At 44.8% G+C, this 25,006-nt stretch overlaps 1 protein-coding gene across 3 annotated transcripts; it reads left to right on the forward strand.

The window, feature by feature from the left end:
- The first annotated feature begins 1,699 nt into the window (after positions 1-1,699).
- LOC147456831 (Isochorismatase family protein) lies at positions 1,700-24,987 on the forward strand. 3 transcript variants are annotated; one of them, XR_015188039.1, is made up of 6 exons: positions 1,702-1,936; positions 2,013-2,126; positions 23,677-23,911; positions 24,004-24,120; positions 24,336-24,513; positions 24,672-24,987. XR_015188039.1 is itself a non-coding variant. In XM_086511950.1 (5 exons), exons 1-5 carry the CDS (start codon positions 1,856-1,858, stop codon positions 24,740-24,742), a joined length of 618 nt encoding a protein of 205 aa, XP_086368076.1. In that variant the 5' UTR covers positions 1,700-1,855; the 3' UTR covers positions 24,743-24,987. The 3 variants fall into 3 exon arrangements, 2 of the variants coding, with proteins under 2 accessions (XP_086368076.1, XP_086368075.1); XM_086511950.1 differs by lacking the exon at positions 24,336-24,513 and having other exon boundaries at positions 1,700-1,936; XM_086511949.1 differs by having other exon boundaries at positions 24,336-24,987.
- Positions 24,988-25,006: the final 19 nt, after the last annotated feature.

Consider the following 25,006-nt stretch of genomic DNA (forward strand, 5'->3'; position numbering starts at 1 on the left):
AGAAGGTCCGATCGTATGATTCCGGGGTCCACTGGCCAAACATAAAACTCTTTATGCGATACATGATGGCTTTGGAGAGTAGCATATAGTCAATCATACTATCCCCATTATGTTTTCTACATGTAAATCCATTGGTTCCACTCCACAAAGATACACCATTGGCAATGAGCATACCCGTGCTATTACACATGTGTAAAGTAACTTTCCATAGTGATCCGGCTCTTTCTTATCCACTGAAGTACGATCATACAAGTGAACTTCCTTGAACTCCCTTAAAATGTATGGCATATCAAATTGTTGAGTATCATGTTGCAATGTTTTTGTGAGAGCATTCATATCCCCAAATACAATAACATCACCTTCGTTTTTGAAATAAGCAATGTCCTCTTCTAAATAAAAAAATGGATGATCTCTATCCATGTAAGCATAAAAGGGAGAATCATGATGAGGAATGTAGCAATGAGCTACAAAAATGGGTGCTCTTTTTGGTGTCATAATTTTAAAACTTGTTTGTGCATACATTTTTCATATTGAATACATCCCGGCTCATGGTGTCAAATTTTTCCTCTTTCAATACATGGTCATGCTCTACTTTGCTCATGCACTTCTTCAAAGCATTCAAGTCCACAAGAGAGCGTTTTACATTCCTTGACTTTCTCTTCCAGTTGCATCAAACATGTTGTTTGCATCTCAAATGTCCTCTTGAGATTCTCAGTCTCAACCACAAGAACCCTTAGCGTGCCATTCTCCATTGCAAGTGACCGTAAGTCTTCACCTTGTTTGTTTACGGTCTCTTGCAATGATACCAAGTATGTCATGATCATGATTTCAGATGTCGTTGGTTAAGTGGTTGTGTTGCTCTCTCCACTTAGGAGATTTTGGATCATTTTCTACAATGGTTGTGGACCTTGTTGAAGAAGAAGAACCCTTGTGAGTGCTAAAAGACATATGTAAAATAAGAGATGAGAATCAACTTTCGTGAACCTGTTCACTTCAAAAATGCTGCTACAAAAACGCCTTACATAACTTTAAAAATTTATGTCTTTACATCAATGCGGAGAGAGAGAGAGAGAGAGAGAAAGAGAGAGAGAGAGAGAGAGAGAGAGAGAGAGACGGCTCCCCTAGGCCGTGAGTCCTCGCCTCCAATTGAGTGAGAGAGAGAGAGAGAGAGAGAGAGAGAGAGAGAGAGAGAGAGAATCTCCACAGGGCATATTCGATTTTATGTTTTTTCACTGTGGTGCACACATATTATTGGCTCCGTGAAAAATATATTGACCCTATTATTTCCCAAGATTCTCTACCTATAGTATCTTCTCAAAGGCCTTCCCCTCCTGCACATCGATCGACCCCGCCTCCTTTGCTCGCCCTCCCCTGCCTCTCTTCCCTCACCCTCCTCCTATGGAGCTCTTCTATAGGCAATTCGCCTCCTTCCCTTGGAACCTACATGCACGAACAATTCCTCCCCTGCCTCAAAAACCCCTACCAGGAGCATGCTCCTCCCCCTCCTCAAAAATACCTAAAGAGGCAACATCAATAGCGTACAGGAGTCGCAATGAAAGACAAGATTCAAAGGCGGTGGGGGCAATCGTAGAGAGAGAGAGAGAGAGAGAGAGAGAGAGAGAGAGAGAGACACGGGTACGGATAGAGAGAGGGGGAATCCTGAAAAACGAAGGGTGGGTGGGTTTTTCTGTGGCGTTGTTGCTACGAGGCGTCTCGCCAAGATTCATGATTTTACAATTCATGAGATTATTCGTTCCGTTGAAGTTAAAGTCAAGGGGCTCTAGAGACCACGCCATCGAAGGCTCTCACTAAGGTTGGCTGCCCCCACGCAAAGAAGGCCATTTTTGGAGCAAGCATGTCAGCTGAAGGTCGAGAGAATGGATGCGATGAGTCATCCAAATGGCAAAAGAGTGCACTGCTTGTCATCGATATGCAGGCAAGTACACCTCGCTCTCCCTTCCAATCAAACAGGTAATAAGTCTTTTCTCTCATACCTACGTATGTAGCTGCAGAATGATTTCATTGTTCCGGGTGGTCCCATGTGGGTGAAGGGTGGTGCAGCAATTGTTCCCGCCGTCCAGCGTGCGATCACCTTCGCTCGAGAGAAAGGCACTCTCATTATTTGGGTTGGTCTCCTCAACTGTCACTTCCTACTCATAATGCAGAGCTGTTTGTGTGCGTGGGCACGGGGAGGGCTGTATTTTCATGCACTTGTTTGCTGACATGTGACTCAACACAAAATAAAAGCATTGCCACTACATTCTTCAACCGAAGAGATTTAACATGAATTCTTTGAGTGTCTTCTGATTAGTACAATTATGTGCATTTGTACACAATTTAATTGTTTATTTTCAGCTTTGAAACCATCTCGCTTCTCAAATATTAGGCTCTAATTTTACACAATTAGAGCATATCAATCTACCAGGAAGTTCTAGCAGAGAACTAGAAGTTGCTAGGACAATGAAACGTTTGTTCTGCAACATTTACTAAATTCGGGTTGAGAATGTGTCAAAAATGTAGTGATGACCCATCGAATATGGGCTTGGGTGCTTTGAATCACATCAGTAATCATGGTAAATGCTGGAAGGAATGGACTATCTGAAAGAACGAGGTTCTGTAAAAAGTGGTGATGATTTGGCGGTCATTTCAGTGATGTCTCGTTTTGGAAGGTCAGAAGCCTTGCAGATGCATTCCAAGTACAAAGATTTTGAAAATTTTGTTTCTATGAGCACATGATTTAGCAAAGTTTATGGTCTTTACATTTTATAACCTGGAAGGATGCTTTGTGGGGGCTTTCAATGGTAAGTGTTGCAAGAGCCAAAAGAATGGGTGGAGTGTTTACTATGAATGTAAAACATGGCAGACATACAAGCTGCAGGTGTTCGCGCATGGTACTGGAGGGGTTGAAGATACAACCAATTAGCCTAAAGGGATTTGACATTTAAATTTGAGAGTAAGAGGATGGTGACAAGCTCATTACTATTCAAAGTTGATGATATGTAGAAAGTTGTTCTCAAGTTGTGCATTCACGTGTATGGGGTCTTGCAAAGAGGAAGTCTTATGCTACATATTTTATATATCATGGATTTATAACGGATCAAGGAAGGTGTATTCTTTGTAAACTCTTAAGAGTTTTGGTTGAAAAGAGGATAGGTTTACAAGTGAAGCTCACAAACTACGGAATGTGTCAAGCCATGGAAGACCCTAGCCGACCTGCAGATCCCATCCAAGGGGGCCTAACCCCTGGCAGAAGCAGAAGAGGCAGAAGGATTTGTCAGCTTACAGATTCTCGCCGAGTGGCCCAAATAACAAACAGGGTTAGGATTAAAAATCCAAACGCCCAATAATTTATCGAATTGGCAAAGGGGCCTAAACCCCTAAAAATAAGGTAGAAGATCACACACACGCACACCAACTTGCGTAGAGATGATGACATGGCAGTTGTACGGATCTTTCGCAAATTGCGTTGACTGTTGCATGGCGGCATTGTACGGAAAACCCTTTGGGTGCTAGCTTTTGGGAGCAGATGCTTTTCATGTAACTGCTTTTGGATGGCGAAGGGCCTCTACATATGAACTAAGGGCTCACTCTCTGGCATTATTCTACCCACGGGAGATGCAGAGCAGAGTCTCTAGTGTCTTACCTCGTTGAAGCAATACAAAGAAATACCGAAAGGGGCACCAGAATTTGGGGCAAGTTGTCATGAGGCTGTGACAATCACTAACTCTAGTTGTTAGTTTCTTTCCCTTGATTTTTATTTAATTTTTGGGGACCTCTTGTTGAAGTTACAAATGGCTGGACATTGTATGGCCAGTCTGAAATGGTCGATGACTAGTACTAAGTGAAGGCCAGGTCGCCACGAGATAGTTGGGCCGATTTGCACTAGAATTCGGGCTTGGCTCAGTTCAAAGTCATTTAGGCCCCACTCAACACTTCATAAGTTGGTGGGTACTAGGAATTTAAACCAAAAGGGCAAAGGGGACACTTGGCCGCTATAGATGCATCTGCAAGTACACATCAGCTGGGGCACCCAAAATTGAGAGAGAAGGCTGACTTTGATCATTAAGTGCCTACTGTGTGTGAGAGTAGTTGGTGCAGGTGATCACAACTTTAATGGAAAGCTTGCCTTCTCCTCTGTCTTATGTAGCACGATGATTCCGCTCTTGTGCACCTCTCTTCCCTTTTGAATATAGAAATGTGATGCCTAGCTCAAGGGCTACCCATCTGTATGTACAATTCTGTGGGTTTATGCGCGATTGCCTAGACAAGCACCTCTTGTAGAGGTACCGGATTAGCTAATCGCTAATCCCCCGGAGGCACAGGTTGATTCGGAGAGATTTCTCGCGAGAAATCTTTCAAAGGGCAAGTAGCACTACTAGTGCGGGAACTCGAGGGCTTGCTACGGATGCGACCGGCACACGAAACGAAGCCCAAAACAGTGAATTACAGCCTGTTGTGTATTTTTGCAGCTTAAGAGTTTTGGCTGTTTTTGTTGCCTAACAGTCCCAGGAGCTTTGCGGAAGCTAGGGAATCGTTGTACAATTGTTCTGGTGCATTTTAGAGGCTGAAAATAGAGAATTCAGCGTGCTGTGATTTCTCACCAGGTGTAGGGAAGTGCTCTAATGCGTTGGGAAAGCCACCTATTTCATGGGGATTTTGTATGTGAAGCCTTCTATGGTCGTTATGTTGCCGAAAATGGGCTAGAGTAGGCTATTTTCAGCACAGTAAAAGTGGGACGGCACGTTGGACTGTATAGGTTTTCTCCAAAGTTTAATCGAAATAAAGAAATACCGAAAAAGGCGCAAACCTTTGGGGCCAATGCGGTGTCATTGTCTACTTGGGAGCACTCTAGCTGCGAAGTTGTGGTTTGTTTGAAGTGTTGAATTCCAGTCTCGAGTTTATTTGTGAAGTTCCTCTATGTTGTAAAGTAGAGGTAAAGTTAATCAAAGTAAAGATCAGCCCTTTCGTGAGTCTACGGGCCGGTATCATCAGTGCACTCTCGGGTGGAACTACCCCACTTCGTGTCTCGTGTGAAGTGTCTCTCTTTCAATTCAATTGTTTTGAACCGTCTAAACTCTAAAATCTGTTCAACGTGTTCTTTTCCGTTGGCACATGGTGCCGTCCCGTTACAGTGGTATGAGAGCTTCAGGTGTGAAAGCATGCCGGTCCCTCAAGAGCAGATAGAGCAAGATGGCGCTTCATGAATTTAGAGTTTTTTAGAGAAGGAGGAGATGATGGAGAAGGTGTTCGTTTTTACCCTTAAAAGCACAAAAAACATGCTTTTTGATGTATTTCTATTTTGTACAGGTCTCTAAAAATCTCTTCAATGATTGAGAATTTGGATATGAGGCAGAAGACAAAGTTGATCCTCTCGACGAGCCCTACACATTATTGCGAGCGGAGTTTTGATTCCGACAACCGTGGAAAATTAGGGTTAATAAAGCAGTAAATTAGGGCTTGTGCAAAAAATCTCAGCGTGTGTAAAATTAATGTTTTTGGAAGCTCTTGTTATTTGTGTGCAAATAATAGGTAATAGGAGCGAGGAACATGCATGTGAAAGCATTTGGGAGCAAGGAGCTAAACATCCACTGTTGCAATGAGCAGAATCATCTGTTTGAAATTTTGCTTGAGAAATTGTTTGAAAATTCTGTTTGGAATTTGCTTGAAATGGATTTTATCTATTTTGAACGTGTTGGTGCCGACTTGAGAATACTTGGTTTTGATGCTGTCTTTTGAATATCTTCGACTCCTACTTTTCTGAGAGGAGTGTTCATGTTTGACGTGAAACCTTTGAATGAGGCAGGCCGGTCGTCTGGGGAGCGTTTGTTGGAGTTCAGCCATCTCTCTTGGTTCATCCAGTCGGTCCTAGTTTCTCCCGCGGACAGGTGCTAGGGAGTGAGGGCTGTTTTGTGGTTGTGCCCGGTCGGTGTGAGTTAGGTTTCTCATGTTGGATTTTGTCTAGCCATGTTTAGCCTTGGGTTTAGGCTTGGTTCCATAGTTACTCGAAATGAGCCACCAAAAGTCACAAACAGTCTCTGCTTGTGGAATAGAACAAGCATCAAAGATGCGAAAGCAGTGGCCCTGCTAGATGAACCAGAGTATCAAGCCGCAAACGAGCTCCCTACACCACTCTCTATCACTGTACCACTCATGGGGGGTAAGCTCTGTGGCAAGCTGGAGTGTAGGACCTAGGCCGACCCCCCTGGATCACGATTCACTATCATCCTATTGGTGGAAGCCAACTCAAAGTGGAGTGCAGGGCTCGTGAGAGTGGACTAGGCTTCCGTGCCCCATGTCACAAGACGGGCACCACGTGCCAATAGAAAAGAACAGACTGAAACAGACTTTTAGCACTTCAATAACAACTGAACTGAGAGAGAGAGAGATGACACGCGACGAGTGGCGGAATTCCACCCCCAAGAGTATTGGCCCCAAACCTTGGTGCCCCTTTTTTCGGTGTTTCTTTATATTGCATCAACACAGTACAAGCCGGTACTCCAGACTCTGCACCTTCTCCAGGAAGCATGCCAGAGAATGAGCCCTCACCTCATATTTAAAGGCCCTTGGTCTAAAAAGCAATTACAGTGAAAAGCCTCAAACTCAAAAGCATCTGGTCCAAAAGCAAAGCCAAAAAGCTGCCAGCGTAAATCACGGAAATCCGTACAGCTTGCCACGTCATCAGCTAGCGCAAAACGTGGAAATCCGTACAGCCTGCCACGTCATCACGCCAGCGCAATTTTCAAAAATCTGCCAGCTTTTTCTTGTGCGTGTGGGTCCTGCTTTATTTTAATCCTTTGTCACTTGGGGCCCCATCGGACGGGGTCCCCATAAGTTGGTAGGACTTCTTCTATTACTTGCTCTTCTTAGGGTTTAGGCCCCTTGGCCGGCATCTGTAAGTTGGCTCCATTCTTTAGGCTTTGACACGTCGGCAGTTTGTTACACCCAAGTGTACTATCGGGTTGTGGAAAGAGCTGGCATCAGCCGAAGAACTCGAAGCCAAACCTGTTGTGCCATGGGGCAGTCCCACAGATAGTGACGTTGACTCTCCAAATGTCATGTGACACATCCAACCCCATGTGTCCGTGGACAAGCTACATGACCAGGGTTCAGCTCAGTCAGTCAGTCTAGAATAGGAAGTGATCTGGCACTTTTGTGAGTCTATTCGCAGACCGTGCATGTCCAGACACTTATATTAGATGCATATTGTCACGAGGACGTGGCAGTTATTAACCATGTCACAGAGATGTGGCAACTGCTAACCTTGGTTGTTGGTTTCTTTCCAATGGGGTTTATTTTATTTGTTTTGAGACCCTCTTTTTGAAGTAGTAAACGGTCGGACATTGTATGGCCAATGTGAACGGTAGATTCACCCGCAGACGGGAAGTGGTCGGCACTGGAATTCGTATGGTAAGAGGATGTCTAGGCTCAGAGCAAGATCATATAGGTCCCCCCGTCGCACTTAGCAAGTTGGTGGATACTAGGAAGTGAACTCAATTAAGGCGTAAAGTCAAGGTGGGACTACCAACAAAAAGTATCCGACAGTTGGGCCACATTGCACTTTTGGATGCGGCTCCAATGAGGATAGATGGTCAGAAGACTAGTGGGAGCCCAACGGAAGCATCTCCTAAAATTTAGGGAACTGCTATTTTGGGCCGTGAAATGTGTTCGCGTCATTACCTCCGGTATGACTAGGGGAACATTTTATAACTCTGCCGTGAAGTCAATTGACGCGTCGGTTGGGATATTTTTAAGCGGTGAACCCGAAACGAGAAAATGCTTGAAAATGCGCCAAGTGTCACATTTTCGTGAACTTTCCTCTTGCAGAAAAATGGGCGCTGATTTTTATGCTGGGAGAGGCCTCATTTCAGCTTTTGTCACAGGTTAAGAGCTATAGAGTGCTTCCTTCCCCTCTCATGTATAGTGTGGTGCTAGGAGTGATGCCTTGCACACTACACACTGCTCTCTCTCCCCCCCCTACGTGCAGTTATGTGATGCCCCACAAGAGGGCTACTCATTTGACTGATGTACATTTGTGTGGGTTCATGCTTTTGTGCTGAGGCAAGAGCCTCCTTGAGCAGGAACAGGGGTAGCTAACTGCTGCTCCAAAGCAGGCACTGGTGAGGGTCATAACCTCACCGTACAGGTGCAAAATCAGCGCTGTGTATGCGCTGTAAATTCACTGTTTTTCAGCCGTACGGACGCCAGGACCATTGGGAATCATGCCCCATTGGCAGAGGACAGTTAGGGGACTGTTTGGGGCTGAAAACAGGGCAAAAAGCAGTAAATACAGCGTGCTGAATTTACTGTTTTTGGACAGGAATCAGAGGGTATACGCCAGTGCAAGCGAGTTCTAGCAGGGGAATTGGTTTCGCGCAAGTTTTGGGGTTGTTATGTTGTCGAAATTTGGCCAAATCAAATGGTATCTAGGTGGATACACGTGAAGGATTCCCAGGACCTTACCTTGTAATTTACCCTCCTAAAGAATAAAGAAATACCGAAAGGGGCGCCAATTTTGGGGCCTACAGGTTGTCGGCGTCTGCTTGGAGCATTCTAGTTTCCGAGCCGTGTGTGAATTCAAGTGTTAACTCCCGTCGCAGGTTCTCTTTGCAAAGTGCTCTGTGTGTGTTTAAAGTAAAGAATTTCGGGTGAAAGCCAACGCCTACCGCCCTACGGGCCGGTTTCACATATCCTCTGGTTGCACACAACATGATCATGAGCATCACCATCAGAATCCATCCGAACCCATCAGGAGCATTTTCCAGTGCACAGAACCTATTTTTCCTATTTTTGACATTTTTCACTTATTTATTAAGTGACTTTTGTTGGTAAACTGGGTAGGGCAAAATGAGTAAGATAATGTATAAGAAAACCAGCGCTAACACTATCTGGCAGAAGAGGTAGGACTGCACAGACAAGCCACTTGCAGCAGGCATCTCTCTGACTCTCTCTCAAGCAAGACTCTACAAGGACCTGGCGTTTTTTAGCAACAAAGGCCAGTGTTTTTCAGCAGCATCTCCAGCGTTTTTTAAGCCATCATCGGACAAGCGAATTTAGCCCTTGGACAGCGCTATTGCAGCCCCCTGTACCAGCGTTTTCAAGCAAACCATCCAACGTTTTTGAACCCAGCATGGCAGCATTTTTGAACACAGCAATCCAGCGTTTTTAAGCCTGCAAATCCAACATTTGAAACTCAGCAGAACCAGTGTTTTTTGTACCCTCAGCGATTTGCAGCAGCAGCATCTCAGCGTTTTTACAGCAGTAAATTCAGCAGGAGATATAGCAAATTCAGCAGACAAGGAACAACCCAGAACTAAGCAGATCAGCCTCGTCATCATCGACAAGCAGATTCGCAAAGCATTTCCCAGCATTCAGTTTTCAGCCCTAGTCTCGTCATCATCGGCACAACCGTCGGCCTTGACATAGCACCACTTAGATTTGCATCAGCATCTTGTACTAGATTGTGCAATCATAAGTAGACCGCTCTCGCCATAGAGAGTGGGGCCCTTGGAGAAGGGTTTGACAACTTATTGGTGTCGTATTCTTCTCTCTCTATCTCTCAGTCTTAGCACTTTCATTCACAGTGTGACTTTGAGCGTGAGCGTGAGCAATCGCGCTTGGCGGCCAAACAGAGAGCCCAATAGGTGCAAGAGTTGTTCCGACTCTTTTCTAGTGTGTAGGCACAGATTCAAGAGATTCGGGAAACGTTGACTCTCTCAGTCTCTTCTCCAAAGCATGACACACAGGATTTGCATGATGATAAGCATGATGAATTGCTTGATAATGATAAGCATGATGATTTGAATGAGAATGATGAGCATGATGATTTGGATGATAAGGATAAGCATGATGATTTGCATGATGATCAAGATGTGATTTCTCACGAGCATGATGATTTGCATGAAGATGACGTGATTGTTCACAAGGATGATGGTTTAGTTGATACTTTTTCTAGTGAAGCTAACCTCATTGCAGATTCGATCAATCACGAAGAACTGATCTTGGCTCTCGAGTCGAGGTCCGAGGAACCCCCTCAGGAAGAACTCCCTCAGGAAGAACCCCCTCAGGAAGAATCAATCTTGGCTTTTGAGTCGAGGCATAGTTACCCGAAACGGGAATGGGAGGGTTCGGAACGGGATGGGAACCGGGAGGAGGAGGGGGGGCAGAACGGGAACGGGGCCGGAATGGTCCACCTAAACTAAGACTTGAATTATCTCCATTCAGCTTAGTCCCAAATAAACTCCTAAACAACCTCAAAACTGCCCCCTAACCTGCCCTCAAAGTGCACCAAATATGTTCCCCGAACAACCCCAAATCTGCCCCCAAAAGCCCACTTTTTTTTCCCTAAATGCCTACTTTTGCCCGTTCCGCCCCGCGTTCCGCCTTTCTGCCTCATGTTCCATCTCGTTCCCCCCATTCGGAACACCGCCGGAACACTGTTCCGGTTACACCTCGTTCCGGAACGGCGTTCCGTTCCCATCTTCGTTTCGGGAACGAGACTCGTCCGGAACGCCGTTTCGGAACGTTTGGGCTGTGTTTCCCCCGTTCCCTGTTACACTGAGTCGAGGTCCACAGCACCCCCACAGGCGGATTCGATCGATCACGAAGAACCTATCGTGGCTCTCGAGCCTAGGTGTAAGGTGCAGCGGAATGACTTGTATTTTCTCAAGATTAGTCATCTTTACTTCTCAAGGTTCCTTTTAGTTCTTAGGGAAAGAGAGAGCTTTCCGTCTTATGGAGAGTGCTGTGATCACGAACAAAGTGAGTGGATATTGTGCGTGCAAGTGAATGAGACTGAGAGAAGGAGAGAGAAAAGATACGACACCGAGAGGTTGTAAAACCCTCCTCCGAAGGCCCCACTCTCGTCGGCGAGAGTGGTCTACTTGATTGCACAAAGGTGTACAATGCGTATGCAATGGACTGATGCAATGGGACTATGCCGATGACGACGACGGCGATGACGACGACGACTTCGTGGCTGAAAATTGGGATCTTCTATCTGCTGATTTTCATGGACTGTTGGGGGCTGAAATAGGTTGTTTTCTACTGCTGTCCTAAGGCTGAAAATGACTGTTTTGTCGGCTGAATTTGACTGTCTCTGTAGGGGCTGAATTGGTGAAGAAAAAACGCTGACATAGCTGCAGATTTGGGCTGCGTTTTGGGTTGTTCCAGGGCTGAGAAAAACGCTGGCTGCAGGTCTTCTGTGGTTGACAACAAAACGCTATAATGCGTGAAGCAAAAACGCTGCAAGGGCTGATCTTTAACGATCCCAAAAAACGCTGGCTGCTGTAAGCTTGAAGGGGGAAAACGCTACTCCTGATGACTGCTGGCTGGCGTTAGTAGTTCTTGGGGGGGCTATTGCCAGTGGAGAATGGAAACGCCAGGCCTGAGTGTTGAGGGATGGCGATGCTGATCCTGGAAACGCCAAGGGAAGGGAGGGCCTCACCAAGGGATTGGAGAGGGTCTAGCTGAGAGAGGGTGGGACACCTGTTGCTTGGGGAAGCCTGCTGTGTCTTTGCTCATCTGCCAATTTGTGCTAACTTGGGTTTGTTTATATATTAACTTACCCAATTTGCCCTACTGAGTACCCAACAAAAGTCACTGAATAAATAAGTGAAAAATGTCAAAAATAGGGAAAAATGGGATAAAGTCATTTGAAAAATCTCCAAATTGACTCTGATGGAATCTGATGGAAATGCTTATGCTTATGCAAGGTGCAACCAGAGGATATGCATCTACACTGAGTGACTGGGCATGCACGGTCTACGATGACTCACAAAAGTGCCAGATTGTAAGGTGCAACGGAATGAATGTTGTATTTTCTCAAGATTAGTGATCCTTATTGCTCAAGGTTCCTTTTAGTTCTTAGGGAAAGAGAGAGCTTTCCGTCTTATTGAGAGTGCTATGATCACAAACAAAGTGAGTGGATATTGTGCGTGCAAGTGAATGAGACTGAGAGAAGGAGAGAGAAGAGATACGACACCGAGAGGTTATAAAACCCTCCTCCGAAGGCCCCACTCTCGTCGGCGAGAGTGGTCTACTTTGATTGCACAAAGGTGTACAATGCGAATGCAATGGACTGATGCAATGGGACTATGCCGATGACGACGACGGTGATAACGACGACGACTTGATGGTTGAAATATGAGTTCTTTTATTCGCTGAATTTCGGGACTGTTTTGGTGGCTGAAATGACTGTTTTGGCCGCGTTTTTATGGCTGAAAATGGGGGAACATCTGCAACCAACTTGGGGGAGTTTTGCTTCTGTGTCTAAGGCTGAATTCCTGCGTTTTGTCACTGTTGAAACTGCAGGTATCCTAGCGTTAGTGTTGGGGCTGAAAACGCTGGAAAAGCTGAGGTCTAGGCTGGCGTTTTGTGATGAAAAACGCTGTTGCAGAGGTAGCGTTTTTGCAATGAAAAACGCTGGGCTGAATGGTACTATGGGGCGATCATGCAAGGGGGAGATGCTGGGAACCTGATGCTGCCGGCGGTAACTGCAAAGAGGGAAAACGCTAGAGATGGGGACTTGCCCCATAGTTACCCGGAACGGGAAATCGGAACAGGGAACAGGGAACGGAAACATCCATGTAATGCCATTCCCTGTTTCAAATACTCACGTCTACGGAGACCTGAAAATAGCCATTCCTTGTAACTATGACTTGCCCGGCGAGGATGGGGATCCAAACGCTGGGGGTGTTGGGGGGTACTGCTGAGAAGTTACCTGTTGAGTGGGAAGCTCCTGCTGCCTCTTCTGCCAGGAAGTGCTAACTTGGGTTTGCTTATATATTAACTTAGCAAAATTACCCTACCTACTATTGTTGGAAAGTCACTTAAAAATAATAAGTGAAAATAACCAAAAATAGAAAAATAGGCTAATTGCATTGGAAAATTCCCCTAACTGATGCTAATGGATTTTGATGGGAATTCCGATGATCATGCTGTGTGCAACCGGAGGATATGCATCTATGCTAAGTGATTGGGCATGCACGGTCTACGAATAGACTCACAAAAGTGCCAGATCACTGCTATTCTAGACTTGACTTGACTGACTGAACCCTGCTGTGGTGTAGCTTGTCCACGGACACATAGGGTTGGGATGTGTCACGTGACATCCCCTCCTTTTCAGAGTGAGGTACTGGTACCGAACTGTATGGCGTCGAGGGAGATCGCCAACAACATCTGGAATCCTGGAAGGGACTCTTCGTCGTCCCACTTTGATGTGTGGGTCGTGCGGTACTTGAACTTCATAAAGGTCTGCAACGCTTGCTTCTTTGGGCGGCGCCGAAAGCTACTCAAAGTCTTCTGTGGCTCCTTTGATGCTTCAACTTCGTCTAGAGTTGTGTTTCTTCCTTCTTCAAGAATCTCCATGGTTGAAAATTCCTGAAACCATCTCCAACACAAAACCATGAACATACCCATTCTATGTAAAGTGAAGGAAAAAAATCTTGTCTTCTCTAAAGACTGTATATGCAATGTAGATGAACATAGAGACAGAGTGATAACCCGTTTATCAAACACATGCAAACAATGAGGTCAAATCTTTTCTGTTTGATCAAAATCAATCAACTGTGGCAAATCACAATGGAAATGCCCATGCTTGGTGCTCATACTATCATGTGCTCTTTCGGAAACTGTGTCATGCCAAGGAAGAAACATGGAATGTGACTTCTTGACATACAAACTTTTCAACTTTTCACGAACAATCCGCATACATTCGTGCTCATCCATGAGAGAAACGTGCTCAACATACAGTATGTCATGCCTAGGAAAAGGAATCACATAACGATGCTGACTAAAATACAGGAAACCTTCACGAATGAAACACTCGAACAATGCGTGCGTATCAATCATGCGAACACATAATACTTCTGGTGAGGGTTCTTTGGATCAAGGCTCGAGAGCCAAGATCGCTTCTTCCGGATCTATCGAATCTTCCAGTGGGGGATCTGTGGACCTCGGCTCGAAAGCTAAGATCGATTCTTGGTGATTGATCGAATCTACAACGAGGTTAGCTTCGCTAGAAAAAGCAGTAACTAACACATCATCCTTGTGAACAATCACATCATCTTCATGCAAATCATCATGCTTGTCTTTTTCATCCGAATCATCATGCAAATCATTATCCTTCAAATCATCATGCTTCTCATAAACATGCAAGTTCTGTGTGTCATGGTGTGGAGAAAAACAGACTGAGAGAGTCTCCTTATCTTGAATCCTTTCAACCTTGTCCTGCATATTGGCAATGAGAGATGGAGAAGGAGAAGTATCCACTCCATGAAAGACAGTAGGAGAATCACTGTCGGCATTGAGAGTTATAGTGTTAGCCTCAAATTTTATGATAGCATCAGTCTCACGAAACCACTTAATGCCTAAAATCATATCACATCCTGAGAGAGGAGAAACAACAAATCTTCTAGTGAAGGCAGTCAGTTGGATTGCAAACAACACATCAAGGCATTCCTCTGTGATGAGAGCGTCCATACCAGGACGAAAGCCAAAGACCTCGATAGGAGATCTCGGACCAACTTCGAGGCGGGCTCTCTCAACAAGAGAGGAACTGATCACATCATGCATACTACCTGGGTCAACCAATATGACAAAACGGTGCCCCGACGTACGACCATAACATTTAATGAGAGAATCATCAATGGGAGGTTCCTGAGAAACTTTGGGCACAATCGTGTTATCATTCAATGCATTGACAGATGTAGTGGGTGCTGTGGGTTCTTTAAATTCATTCGTTTCAAGCTTAGGACATGTTCGTTTTATGTGACCCTTAATGTGACAATGAAAACAACGACCTTCCTTAGAATAAGTGCTTTGTTCTTCCGATGTGATGTAACCTCCTACGATTCCTTGTGCTACCTTTTCATCTGGAGTAAGCTTAGGTTTAGCAGTTGTGTTAGCCTTACCCTTAGATTCATTGGAAGAATTCTTTGATGAGATACTGTTGGTAGATTGGTTAGAAGAGTTATCATTCTTACCATTTTTACCATTCTTACTGTTCTGAGGGTTCTGAGAAGTCTGCGAGATACTTGTGGAAGTCTTGTTCTCCTTAGGCTTTCCCTTGTTGTGCTTCATCTCTTGTGCAAGAGCAATCGCTACCGCCTTGTTGAGATCGATTGGATCGAGTACCTCGACATCGTACTTGATATACTCGTCCAATCCAAAGAGAAAAGCCTCTTTGCGCTCATCATCCGACATGCGTAATTGGGTACCTAGCTGCAACACACGATTAGAAAAAGACATAACCGGCATACCATTTTGCTTGAGAGCGCGCCAATCGTCCTTCAATCGTGCCAGGTACTGAGGTGGCATAAACCGCGCCTTGAGCTTGTCTTGGAATCAGCCCAACTAAAAGAGAGGGGCGTGAAATCGTTGGCTGCCTCAAGGTGCGTGGCTAGCTGTGCCTCTTGCCATGCGTGGTACCAATTGATGGCATCACCGGCAAGGTACATAGCTTCCGTCAAAACTTTGCTATTTCCTGTCTTCTTAGTTGTCGCAAAATAAGCATTAAATTGATGCAACCAAGAATGAATAACTGTAGCATCCATCTTATCGTCATACTTACTGAAAATCAACTTTTCTGTGACTGGATGGTTGGAATCCGCGTCGTGGCTTGCACCACGAGAGGAACTCCCACGATCTTTGGGTGGTTCGGTCTTCGAAGCTAGGATGTGGGAAATAAATTCTTGATGACGAATCTCCCTTTGAGCTTCTCGTTCATCGCGCTCGCGTTCGAAAGCAAGTCGATTTTCTTCTTGTTTTGCGGCAAGAGCAAGGCGATTTGCTTCTTGTCTATCCATCATGGCCATCATCTGCTTGACCACTGCCTCCATAGGGTTTGGCATAGATGGCGAAGGGGGAGGGTTGAAGAAATCATCTCCGGGTGGGAATGAGTCTTCGTTGCCTCTCTCATGCTCATCACCTGTATGCGAAGTATCCATTCCGCTTCGGGTGACGACCATGCACTATGATCTTGGGGTCTTAAGCTCGCGAGGAACTTGGGTTCTTGAGGGTCTTGAGGTCCTTGATTCGTGAGAATCTTGGGTTCTTGAGGTTCTTGAGGTTCTTGAGTCTTGAGGGTCTTGGGTTCTTGGGGTTCTTGAGGGTTTCTTTCGCTTGCAAATCGCGTTGAGAAGGATCTTCTCTTCACCCGAGCTCTACCCTTTTCTGCGGGCGCACCCCTTGGCGGCCTTGCGCTCACACCAAGGTTGCTTTTTCCCACCTTACGTCGATTGGCCGGCCGCTAAGTGCACGGTCCGCTCTCAATGAGTGAAAAGAGACACAGTGTCACGATTGTGACTATGTTAACAGCAATACATCTACTCCTAGTTGCAGATACGCGAAGTGCCATGCCAAGGAGGATCCCTGCGCTTGGATGGTCACACCCCTTCGCCCAAAGGACGTGTCTCTTCGCCAAAAGCCACACTACTTCGACGACTGGTCACACCCCTTCGCTCTACAGGCGCGACTCTTCGCCCAATGGTTGCAGCTCTTCGCCGAAAGGATGTGTCTTTACGTCTAAAGTCATGTCTCTTCACCAGGAGACGTTATTTATGTCTCTTCGTCTCCTATATAAGGAGCCCTTGTATCACACATTCAATCAATCAAACACAGAGTCTTCTAAGTCTTGTCTTGAGTACAATTCAAGTTTCTTAAGTCTTAATCATGAGTTTAAGTACTTAATTAAGGATTAGTACCTAGAATCCTCACACACAAGGGGAGGTTGGACAAGCCCTTCTTTCTTGGGATTCCTGTCACTCTTCAACAAAACACGATTAGGAATCGCCATGCCCAAGTAAACTTGGGTTCGTGCGATTGCAACAAGCAAAAACAATTCTTGTGGTTCTTTCCTTGAGTAATGCAGAACACTTCCAAAGCTCTGATACCAATGTAAGGTGCAGTGGAATGAATGTTGTATTTTCTCAAGATTAGTGATCCTTATTGCTCAAGGTTCCTTTTAGTTCTAAGGGAAAGAGAGAGCTTTCCGTCTTATGGAGAGTGCTATGATCACGAACCAAGTGAGTGGATATTGTGCGTGCAAGTGAATGAGATTGAGAGAAGGAGAGAGAAGAGATACGACACCGAGAGGTTGTAAAACCCTCCTCTGAAGGCCCCACTCTCGTTGGCGAGAGTGGTCTACTTTGATTGCACAAAGGTGTACAATGCGAATGCAATGGGACTATGCCGATGACGACGACGGTGATGACGGCGACGACTTGATGGCTGAAATCTGAGTTCTTTTATTCGCTGAATTTTGGGACTGTTTTGGTGGCTGAAAATGATTGTTTTGGCTGCGTTTTTATGGCTGAAAATGGGGGAACATTTGCAACCAACTTGGGGGAGTTCTGCTTCTGTGTCTAAGGCTGAATTCCTGCGTTTTGTCACTGCTGAAGCTGCAGGTATCTTAGCGTTGGTGTTGGGGCTGAAAATGCTGGAAAAGCTGAGGTCTAGGCTGGCGTTTTTGTGATGAAAAACGCTGGGCTGAATGGTACTATGGGGCGATCATGCAAGGGGGAGATGCTAGGAACCTGATGCTGCCGGCGGTAACTGCAAAGAGGGAAAACGCCAGAGATAGGGACTTGCCCGACGAGGATGCGGATCCAAACGCTGGGGGTGCTGGGGGGTACTGCTGAGAAGTTGCCTGTTGAGCGGGAAGCTCCTGCTGCCTCTTCTGCCAGAAAGTGCTAACTTGGGTTTGCTTATATATTAACTTAGCAAAATTGCCCTACCTACTTTTGTTGGAAAGTCACTTAAAAATAATAAGTGAAAATAACCAAAAATAATAAAATAGGCTAATTGCACTGGAAAATTCCCCTAACTGATGCTAATGCTGTGTGCAACCGGAGGATATGCATCTATGCTAAGTGACTGGGCATGCACGGTCTACGAATAGACTCACAAAAGTGCGAGATCACTGCTATTCTAGACTTGACTTGACTGACTGAACCTTGCTGTGGTGTAGCTTGTCCACGGACACATAGGGTTGGGATGTGTCACGTGACACAGATCACTTCTAATCTAACTTGACTGGACTTGACGGAAACCCTGCTATGGTGTAGCTTGTCCAGAGACACATAAGCTGCCTCATATGGAGTTCGACCATAGCAGAAGATAAGGAATCATTGAGAATAGCCTGAACCAATGGAAGATAGAGCTCCCATTGAGACTGCTGATCATGAACATAAGACTTCAACACATCAAAAGCCAACTGATTATAAATTTCCGTTTGACCATCTGACTGTGGATGAAAAGCGGATGAAAAATTCAACTTTGTGCCAAAATTTTCAAAGAGTGCACGCCAAAAGTTGGACGTAAACTTAACATCCCTATCTGAAACAATGGACTTTGGCAAACCACAAAGGGGGTACCAATGCTTTATGAACAATCGTGCAATATCTTTTTATTTCCCAACAGTGTTTTGGTGCCCGCCACCGAGGAGTGCTTCAAGTTACCTTCGATCTTGATGGTAGTCATTTTGTGCAAAATTTCTGTCAGTGCCATTTTTTGCATAATAGGTGCCTTACAATCTTCTACGGTTTGTGCTATATAGCACGTGTTGTTCCCGCTCCGTTTCTCCTCTTTTCGGGCAGTTTTCACATTAGGTGCAGCATTTACCATGGTTGACAACAACACAGATGTGTTCAAGATGTTTGCTGCTGAGGACAGGTTGGATGGGGACAATTATCCTATATGGGCTTACATGATGCAACATGTTCTTGTGTCAAAGGGTGTCTGGAATATTGAGCAGGGCATTGATGTACGTCCTAGTTCTGAGGATGCAGGCGACGTTGAGGATGTTGGAGGTCTTGTTGCAAGGAATGCTGCTATTAGAGTTGTTTTGCCTACGACAGAACAATCTCGTTGGGTTGTAAAGGATGGGTCTTGCTGAGAGAGGGTGGGACACCTGTTGCTTGGGGAAGCCTGCTGTGTCTTTGCTCATCTGCCAATTTGTGCTAACTTGGGTTTGTTTATATATTAACTTACCCAATTTGCCCTACTGAGTACCCAACAAAAGTCACTTAATAAATAAGTGAAAAATGTCAAAAATAGGAAAAAATGGGATAAAGTCATTGAAAAATCACCAAACTGACTCTGAAGGAATTTGATGGAAATGCTTATGCTTATGCAAGGTGCAACCAGAGGATATGCATCTACACTGAGTGACTGGGCATGCTCGGTCTACGAATAGACTCACAAAAGTGCCAGATCACTTCTAATCTAACTTGACTGGACTTGACGAAAACCTTGCTATGGTGTAGCTTGTCCACGGACACATAGGGTTGGGATGTGTCACGTGACACTAGGTCCAGCGAACCCCCATAGGAAGTATTATGTATACGAATGATTAGTCAGCACGCATTGTTCGAGTGTTTCATTCGTGATGCTTTCCTGTATTTTAGTCACCGTCCTTACGTGATCCCTTTTTAGGCATAACATATTGTACGTTGAACACGATTCACTCATCAATGAGCACGGATGTATGCGGATTACTCATCGAAAGATGAAATGTTTGCATTCAAAGAATTCACATTCCATGTCTCTTCCTTGGCATGACACAGTTTTCGAAAGAGCACAAGAAGGATTGAGCATCAAGCATAGGCATTTCCATTGTGAATTGCCACATTTGATTGATTTAGATCAGCAAGTTAAGATTCGACCCCATTGTTTGCGTGTGTTTGATGAACGGTTTGGCATTCCGTCTCTATGTTCATCTACATTGCATGCACAGTCTTTAGAGAAGACGAGATTTTTTCCAGTCACTTTACATGGAATGGGTATGTTCATGTTTTTGTGTTGGAAGTGGTTTCAGGAATTTTCATCCTCGGAGATTCTTGAAGAAGGTAGAAGCATGACTATGGACAAAGTTGAAGCATTGAAGGAGCCACAGAAGACTGTCGCTTTCAGCGCGGTCCATAGAAGCAAGCATTGCAAACCTTTATGAAGTTCAACTATCGCATGACCCACGCATCAGAGTGGGCCGGCGAAGAGTCCTTTCCAGGATTCCAGACCCTGTTGGCGATCTCCCTCGACGCCATACAGTTCGGTACCCGTACCTCACTTTGAAAAGGAGGGGATGTCACGTGACACATCCAACCCTATGTGTCCGTGGACAAGCTACAACATGACCAGGGTTCAGTTTAGTCAGTCAATCTAGAATAGGAAGTGATCTGGCACTTTTGTGAGTGTGTTCGTAGACTGTGCATGTCCAGACACTTAGATTAGATACATATCCTTTGGTTGCACACAGCATGATCATCAACATCACCATCAGAATCCTTCAGAACCCATCAAGAGCATTTTCCAGTGCACAGAACCTATTTTTCCTATTTTTGACATTTCACTTATTTATTAAGTGACTTTTGTTGGGAAATTGGGTAGGGCAAAATGAGTAAGATAATATATAAGAAAACCAGCGCTAGCACTATCTGGCAGAAGAGGCAGGAGTGCACAGGCAAGCCACTTGCAGCAGGTATCTCTCTGACTCTCTCTCAAGCAAGACTCTACAAGGACCTGGCGTTTTTTAGCAACAAAGGCCAGTGTTTTTCAGCAGCATCTCCAGTGTTTTTGAAGCCATCGGACCAGCGAATTCAGCCCTTGGACAGCGCTATTGCATCCCCCTGTACCAGCGTTTTCAAGCAAACCATCCAGCGTTTTTGAACCCAGTGTGGCAGCGTTTTTGAACACAGCAATCCAAGCCTGCAAATCCAGCGTTTGAAACCTAGCAGAGCCAGCGTTTTTTGTACCCTCAGATCAGCGATTTGCAGACAGCAGCATCTTAGCGTTTTTACACAGTATATTCAGCAGGAGATATAGCAAATTCAGCTGACAAGGAACAGCCCAGAACATAGCAGATCGGCCCCGTCATCGTCGACAGTTGCAGATTCGCAAAGCATTTCTCAGCATTCAGTTTTCAGCCCTAGTCTCGTCATCGTTGGCACCACCCTCGGCCTCGACATAGCACCACTTAATTTTGCATTAGCATCTTGTACCAGATTGTGCAATCATAAGTAGACCTCTCTTGCCATAGAGAGCGGGGCCCTTGGAGGAGGGTTTGACAACTTACTGGTGTCGTATTCTTCTCTCTCTATCTCTTAGTCTCAGCACCTTCCCTCAGAGTGTTTATCCACTTTCTTTGTGATCATTTGCACTCTCTCACTAGAGGAACGGAAGGCTCTCCCTTCCGTAAGTAAAAGGAAACCTTGAGTACAGTTCGGAGCACTCATCTTGAGCAAAGTTCAACATACACTTCCGCTGCACCTTACACCAGAGGATGGCCGCAAGCTGCACATGCTGCTGAGAATCTGCTGTATACTAACCAACTCCCAACTACTGTAACTCTGTGTGCAACTAGCCACTGAAACATAGTAACTCTCCTCGGCTGCCTTCTGTCCCACAACCGCTCCCAAAAACCTGACAAGAACTTGGCTGTGAGACCCTCCTCCTACCAGTGAAGTGCTGCAGTAGGACGAGCCTCTCCGTGCTGCCAGTATGTGGCGCCCCAAGCGAGTTGTGTACTGGAAAAAGGGAGTTCTTGGGTGATCGGCTGAAGAGAAAGGATCCCGCCAGAACCACTCTTTCGGGTCTGTCACAAATTGATGACGTGGCAACATATACCGATGATGTGGCAAAGCAGTACGGAGATCCCGCAAATTGTGTTGGCATGCTGACGTGGCAGTAGTACGGAATCTCTTGAAATGCGTTGGCTGTGCCATGTGGCATGCTGTACGGATTTCCGCGATTCACGTTGGCAGCGTTTAGGCTAGAAGCTTTTGAGTTAGAAGCTTTTCATTTACCTGCTTTTGAGTTTGAAGGCCAAGGGCCTTTAAATATGAACCCGAGGCCACTCTTTCCCTTAGTTAGTTGACGAGCTTTTGAGCAGAGAGGGCCTGCGGGAGTTGTAACTTTGCTCTAAGCATTAATATAAAAATAAATACCGAAAGGGGTGCCAGACTTTGGGGCCATTACCTCTGGGCACAGAACTACGCCGAGAGCTACGGCACACTAGGCGTAACGAACTAATTGAAACGTGTACTCTTTCAATTGTTGTTTTGGTTTATTTGTTAATGATGAAATGACTGCAGCATTTTGTCTTGTAATGTGAATTCGGAGTGACGAGCTTTAGTACATCAAGACATCGTAAATGATTGGTGTGGTCTCGATGTGATGGCCAAATAAGTCATAATAATCCCGGTTCTGTCTAAGATGCCGATGGGGATATAGTGATGTGAATGTGATTGTGATTGTTTAGTGACTTGTGTCTTTGGGGAAGTGCATCGTTTGAAGTGGTCAAATATGTAAGCATAGAGTCGGTGTCTACTGAGCTATTTCTTTGTTTACTGTTTGTTTTGCAAGTGTAATCGAGGACGATTAGAGGGAAGTATGTCACAAATGCGATGACATGTCAAGCCAATAAGTGGAGGGGGGACACATATGCTAACATGGCAGATTTCCGTACGGAGTACAGGACTACCACTTGGAGTCACTACATAGGATGTGTATAAGACACAACACTTCATTGGGCTTAGGGGGCGTGGTAGTGCTTTGCAAACGAGAGCTACACTGCTGGATATAGGTTATGACAAAGGCCCCATTGATGTGGATGAGGCTTCAGCTATTTGAGAAGCACTTTATATACATTATCTTATGCTACTTCGCTCCCTTAGGACCGAAGTTTGTATTTTTTGGCTATGAACTCATCTTCAGGGTTCACCTGAGGTGGCTTTCTTAACACCCCTTGCACATGGATTCTTCGCAGCCTGCCTGCCAGGGAGTTGACATTCAAGAGCTCTTGCATGCATGCTTGATGCTGCCCAGCTGGAGGTGGTTTGGTGGCAGTTTGGAGTCTTACCTTTGACTTGCATTTTACTCATAAGGAGGTGGTAGGTAGCTGCATTTTCAGCCAAATCATCATTTTGATAAGCGTATGCTTCATCTGCATGCTTTTCATCCTCATCTATCATGTCTACAAAGGAGACCAGTAAATCATTCAAATTGGAACAAAATTATTAGCTATGCTGCAGCCTTCGATCCCTTTGACACTCATCCTTCATGAGGTGTGTGGGCCCTCCCTCAAAGCACTTAACAAACTGGGGGTATAGTCGTATTGGACGTGCAGATTTCTCATTTTTATGTTTTCATCCCAGTTACAACTTGCTTTTATGGGTTATTTTTCTATCTTTAGTGGTCAGTATACCTTAGTGACTACCAAATTTTTGTATTATCTATTTACTGCCTCTTTTAGTGCTAGGCTTCCTTATTGTTAAGTCTGTCCATCTCTAGAGCCATTACAGAAACTCAGTATGCCAATGTTCATATTGATGTAAGCTCGTGTGTGTGTGTGTGTGTGTGTGTGTGTGTCTGTGGGAGCATAGGTTGCTACCTAGTTCTACACCCACTCGTCCATTAACGACTTTAGTAGGGATGCCTTAGCATTTAGTCAATACTATGCATAATGGAGCAGACTGTTTGATTGTCTTGTGGATGACTACCATGAGTCTATAACTTCGATTAAACTCTTGGGGTCAAAAAAGGTCAATCTTGACTTTTCCCTCAGGTTTTCCTTGGACTCATCTAGGTATATTATGTTGATAAGTGCTTGCCTTAAAAAATCAAGTTTTTTAGAACATTGGCAAGGGTTACTGATAAATTTATTTCTCTGCCACTATGTTTTAGGTCAAACGAGAACATCATGCGAGTGGAAGAGATGTTGAGAGATTTCGACGGCATCATTATGCGGTGGGAGAAACTGGGCCTACGGTGAAAGGAACAGTAGGAGCTGAACTTGTAGATGGTCTGGAATTCCAACCTGAAGACCAGGTCATTGTGAAATATCGTTTCAGTGCTTTTTTTGGGACGAATATGCACTTGGTCCTACATTCAGCTGGAATAGAAACTGTGATTGTTGTTGGTATGATCAACTTACCCTCTCCTCTAGCCTTTTGGAATTACTTCAACTCAACAATCGATTGAATAAACTTGATTAGTTTCCTCCATTTTCAGGTGTTCAAACCCCTAATTGCATCCGGCAGACGGTCTTTGATGCTGTGGCACATGACTACCCCAATGTGATAGTATTATCTGATGCAACGGGCGCTGCAAGTCCTGAAGTACATGAGGGTATGTTCTGGATGCTCCATAGGAGATGAGCCTTTGCATTTAGGGCATGAAAGGTTGTCATGAGAGTTTTCTGTAGTGGAGTCGTGCTGTATTTTAACTGAAGGTGGAAAAGTTACTGAAGATAACTGGTTTCTAACCTTTTTGAATTGAAAAAGAAGTGTTCTTGTGAGATTAAATGCTGCCATTATCTCAAATAGTTGTGTTTTCTGGAGCAGCTAATTTAATTGACATGCGCAATGTGGGCGTCTCAACACCAACTTTAGCGGAGTGGATGGGTGCCACCTGATATTGGTTTCATTATGTTGAAGCATTTGATGATCCGATGGAAGGCTTTCAGATTTCGTTGCATCAATTCTGTCTTGATTTAAGTGATCGAGTGAGCGTGGAATAGCTGTATGTGCTAGTAAATATATCTGAAATATCTTAAAGCACCATGCAATATCTTTTTCGTGTAAAGACGATGAATCTTTTTCGTGTAAAGACGATAAATCAATGCTCGTGCAATAAGGATGCCATATGCTGTTAATCAGTGCTCTGGTGTGGTTTTGTAGAAGACATTGCATGTCGTTTTGACAACTTGCTGAAATCAGCCATCTTGAAAGAGTGCAGCCTCAAATGCTGAAGCTCATGACATCCTTATTACAGTTGGAATGCAATGATCACTTCGACAATGGTGAAATTTCGTTTGTAATACAATGAGGAACATGAAGCTCTTGGAGGTTATATGACTTCGTCAAATTAGTTGAATTTGGCAAAGTGCACGATTGTTTGGTATTCTTTTCAAAGTGTACCTACCTTAAATCATGTACTTATGTTGTCAAAACTATATTCTTTATCTATTTGAATATAGACTCCATATGTCACTCACATCTGGTCCAGCACTATT

The sequence above is a fragment of the Adiantum capillus-veneris genome, chromosome 5, assembly GCF_014529385.1.
Source record: "Adiantum capillus-veneris isolate H3 chromosome 5, ASM1452938v2, whole genome shotgun sequence".
Classification (NCBI taxonomy): domain Eukaryota; kingdom Viridiplantae; phylum Streptophyta; class Polypodiopsida; order Polypodiales; family Pteridaceae; genus Adiantum; species Adiantum capillus-veneris.

What these genes read in the sequence shown, in the direction of transcription:
- LOC147456831 (XM_086511950.1), top strand. Translation starts at nt 1,856, where the DNA reads ATGTCAGCTGAAGGTCGAGAGAATGGATGCGATGAGTCATCCAAATGG. An exon ending in AAGGCACTCTCATTATTTGG is followed by an intron (nt 2,127 to 23,676) that starts GTTGGTCTCCTC and finishes ACTATGTTTTAG; the next exon opens with GTCAAACGAGAACATCATGC. An exon ending in AAGTCCTGAAGTACATGAGG is followed by an intron (nt 24,121 to 24,671) that starts GTATGTTCTGGA and finishes GTGGTTTTGTAG; the next exon opens with AAGACATTGCATGTCGTTTT.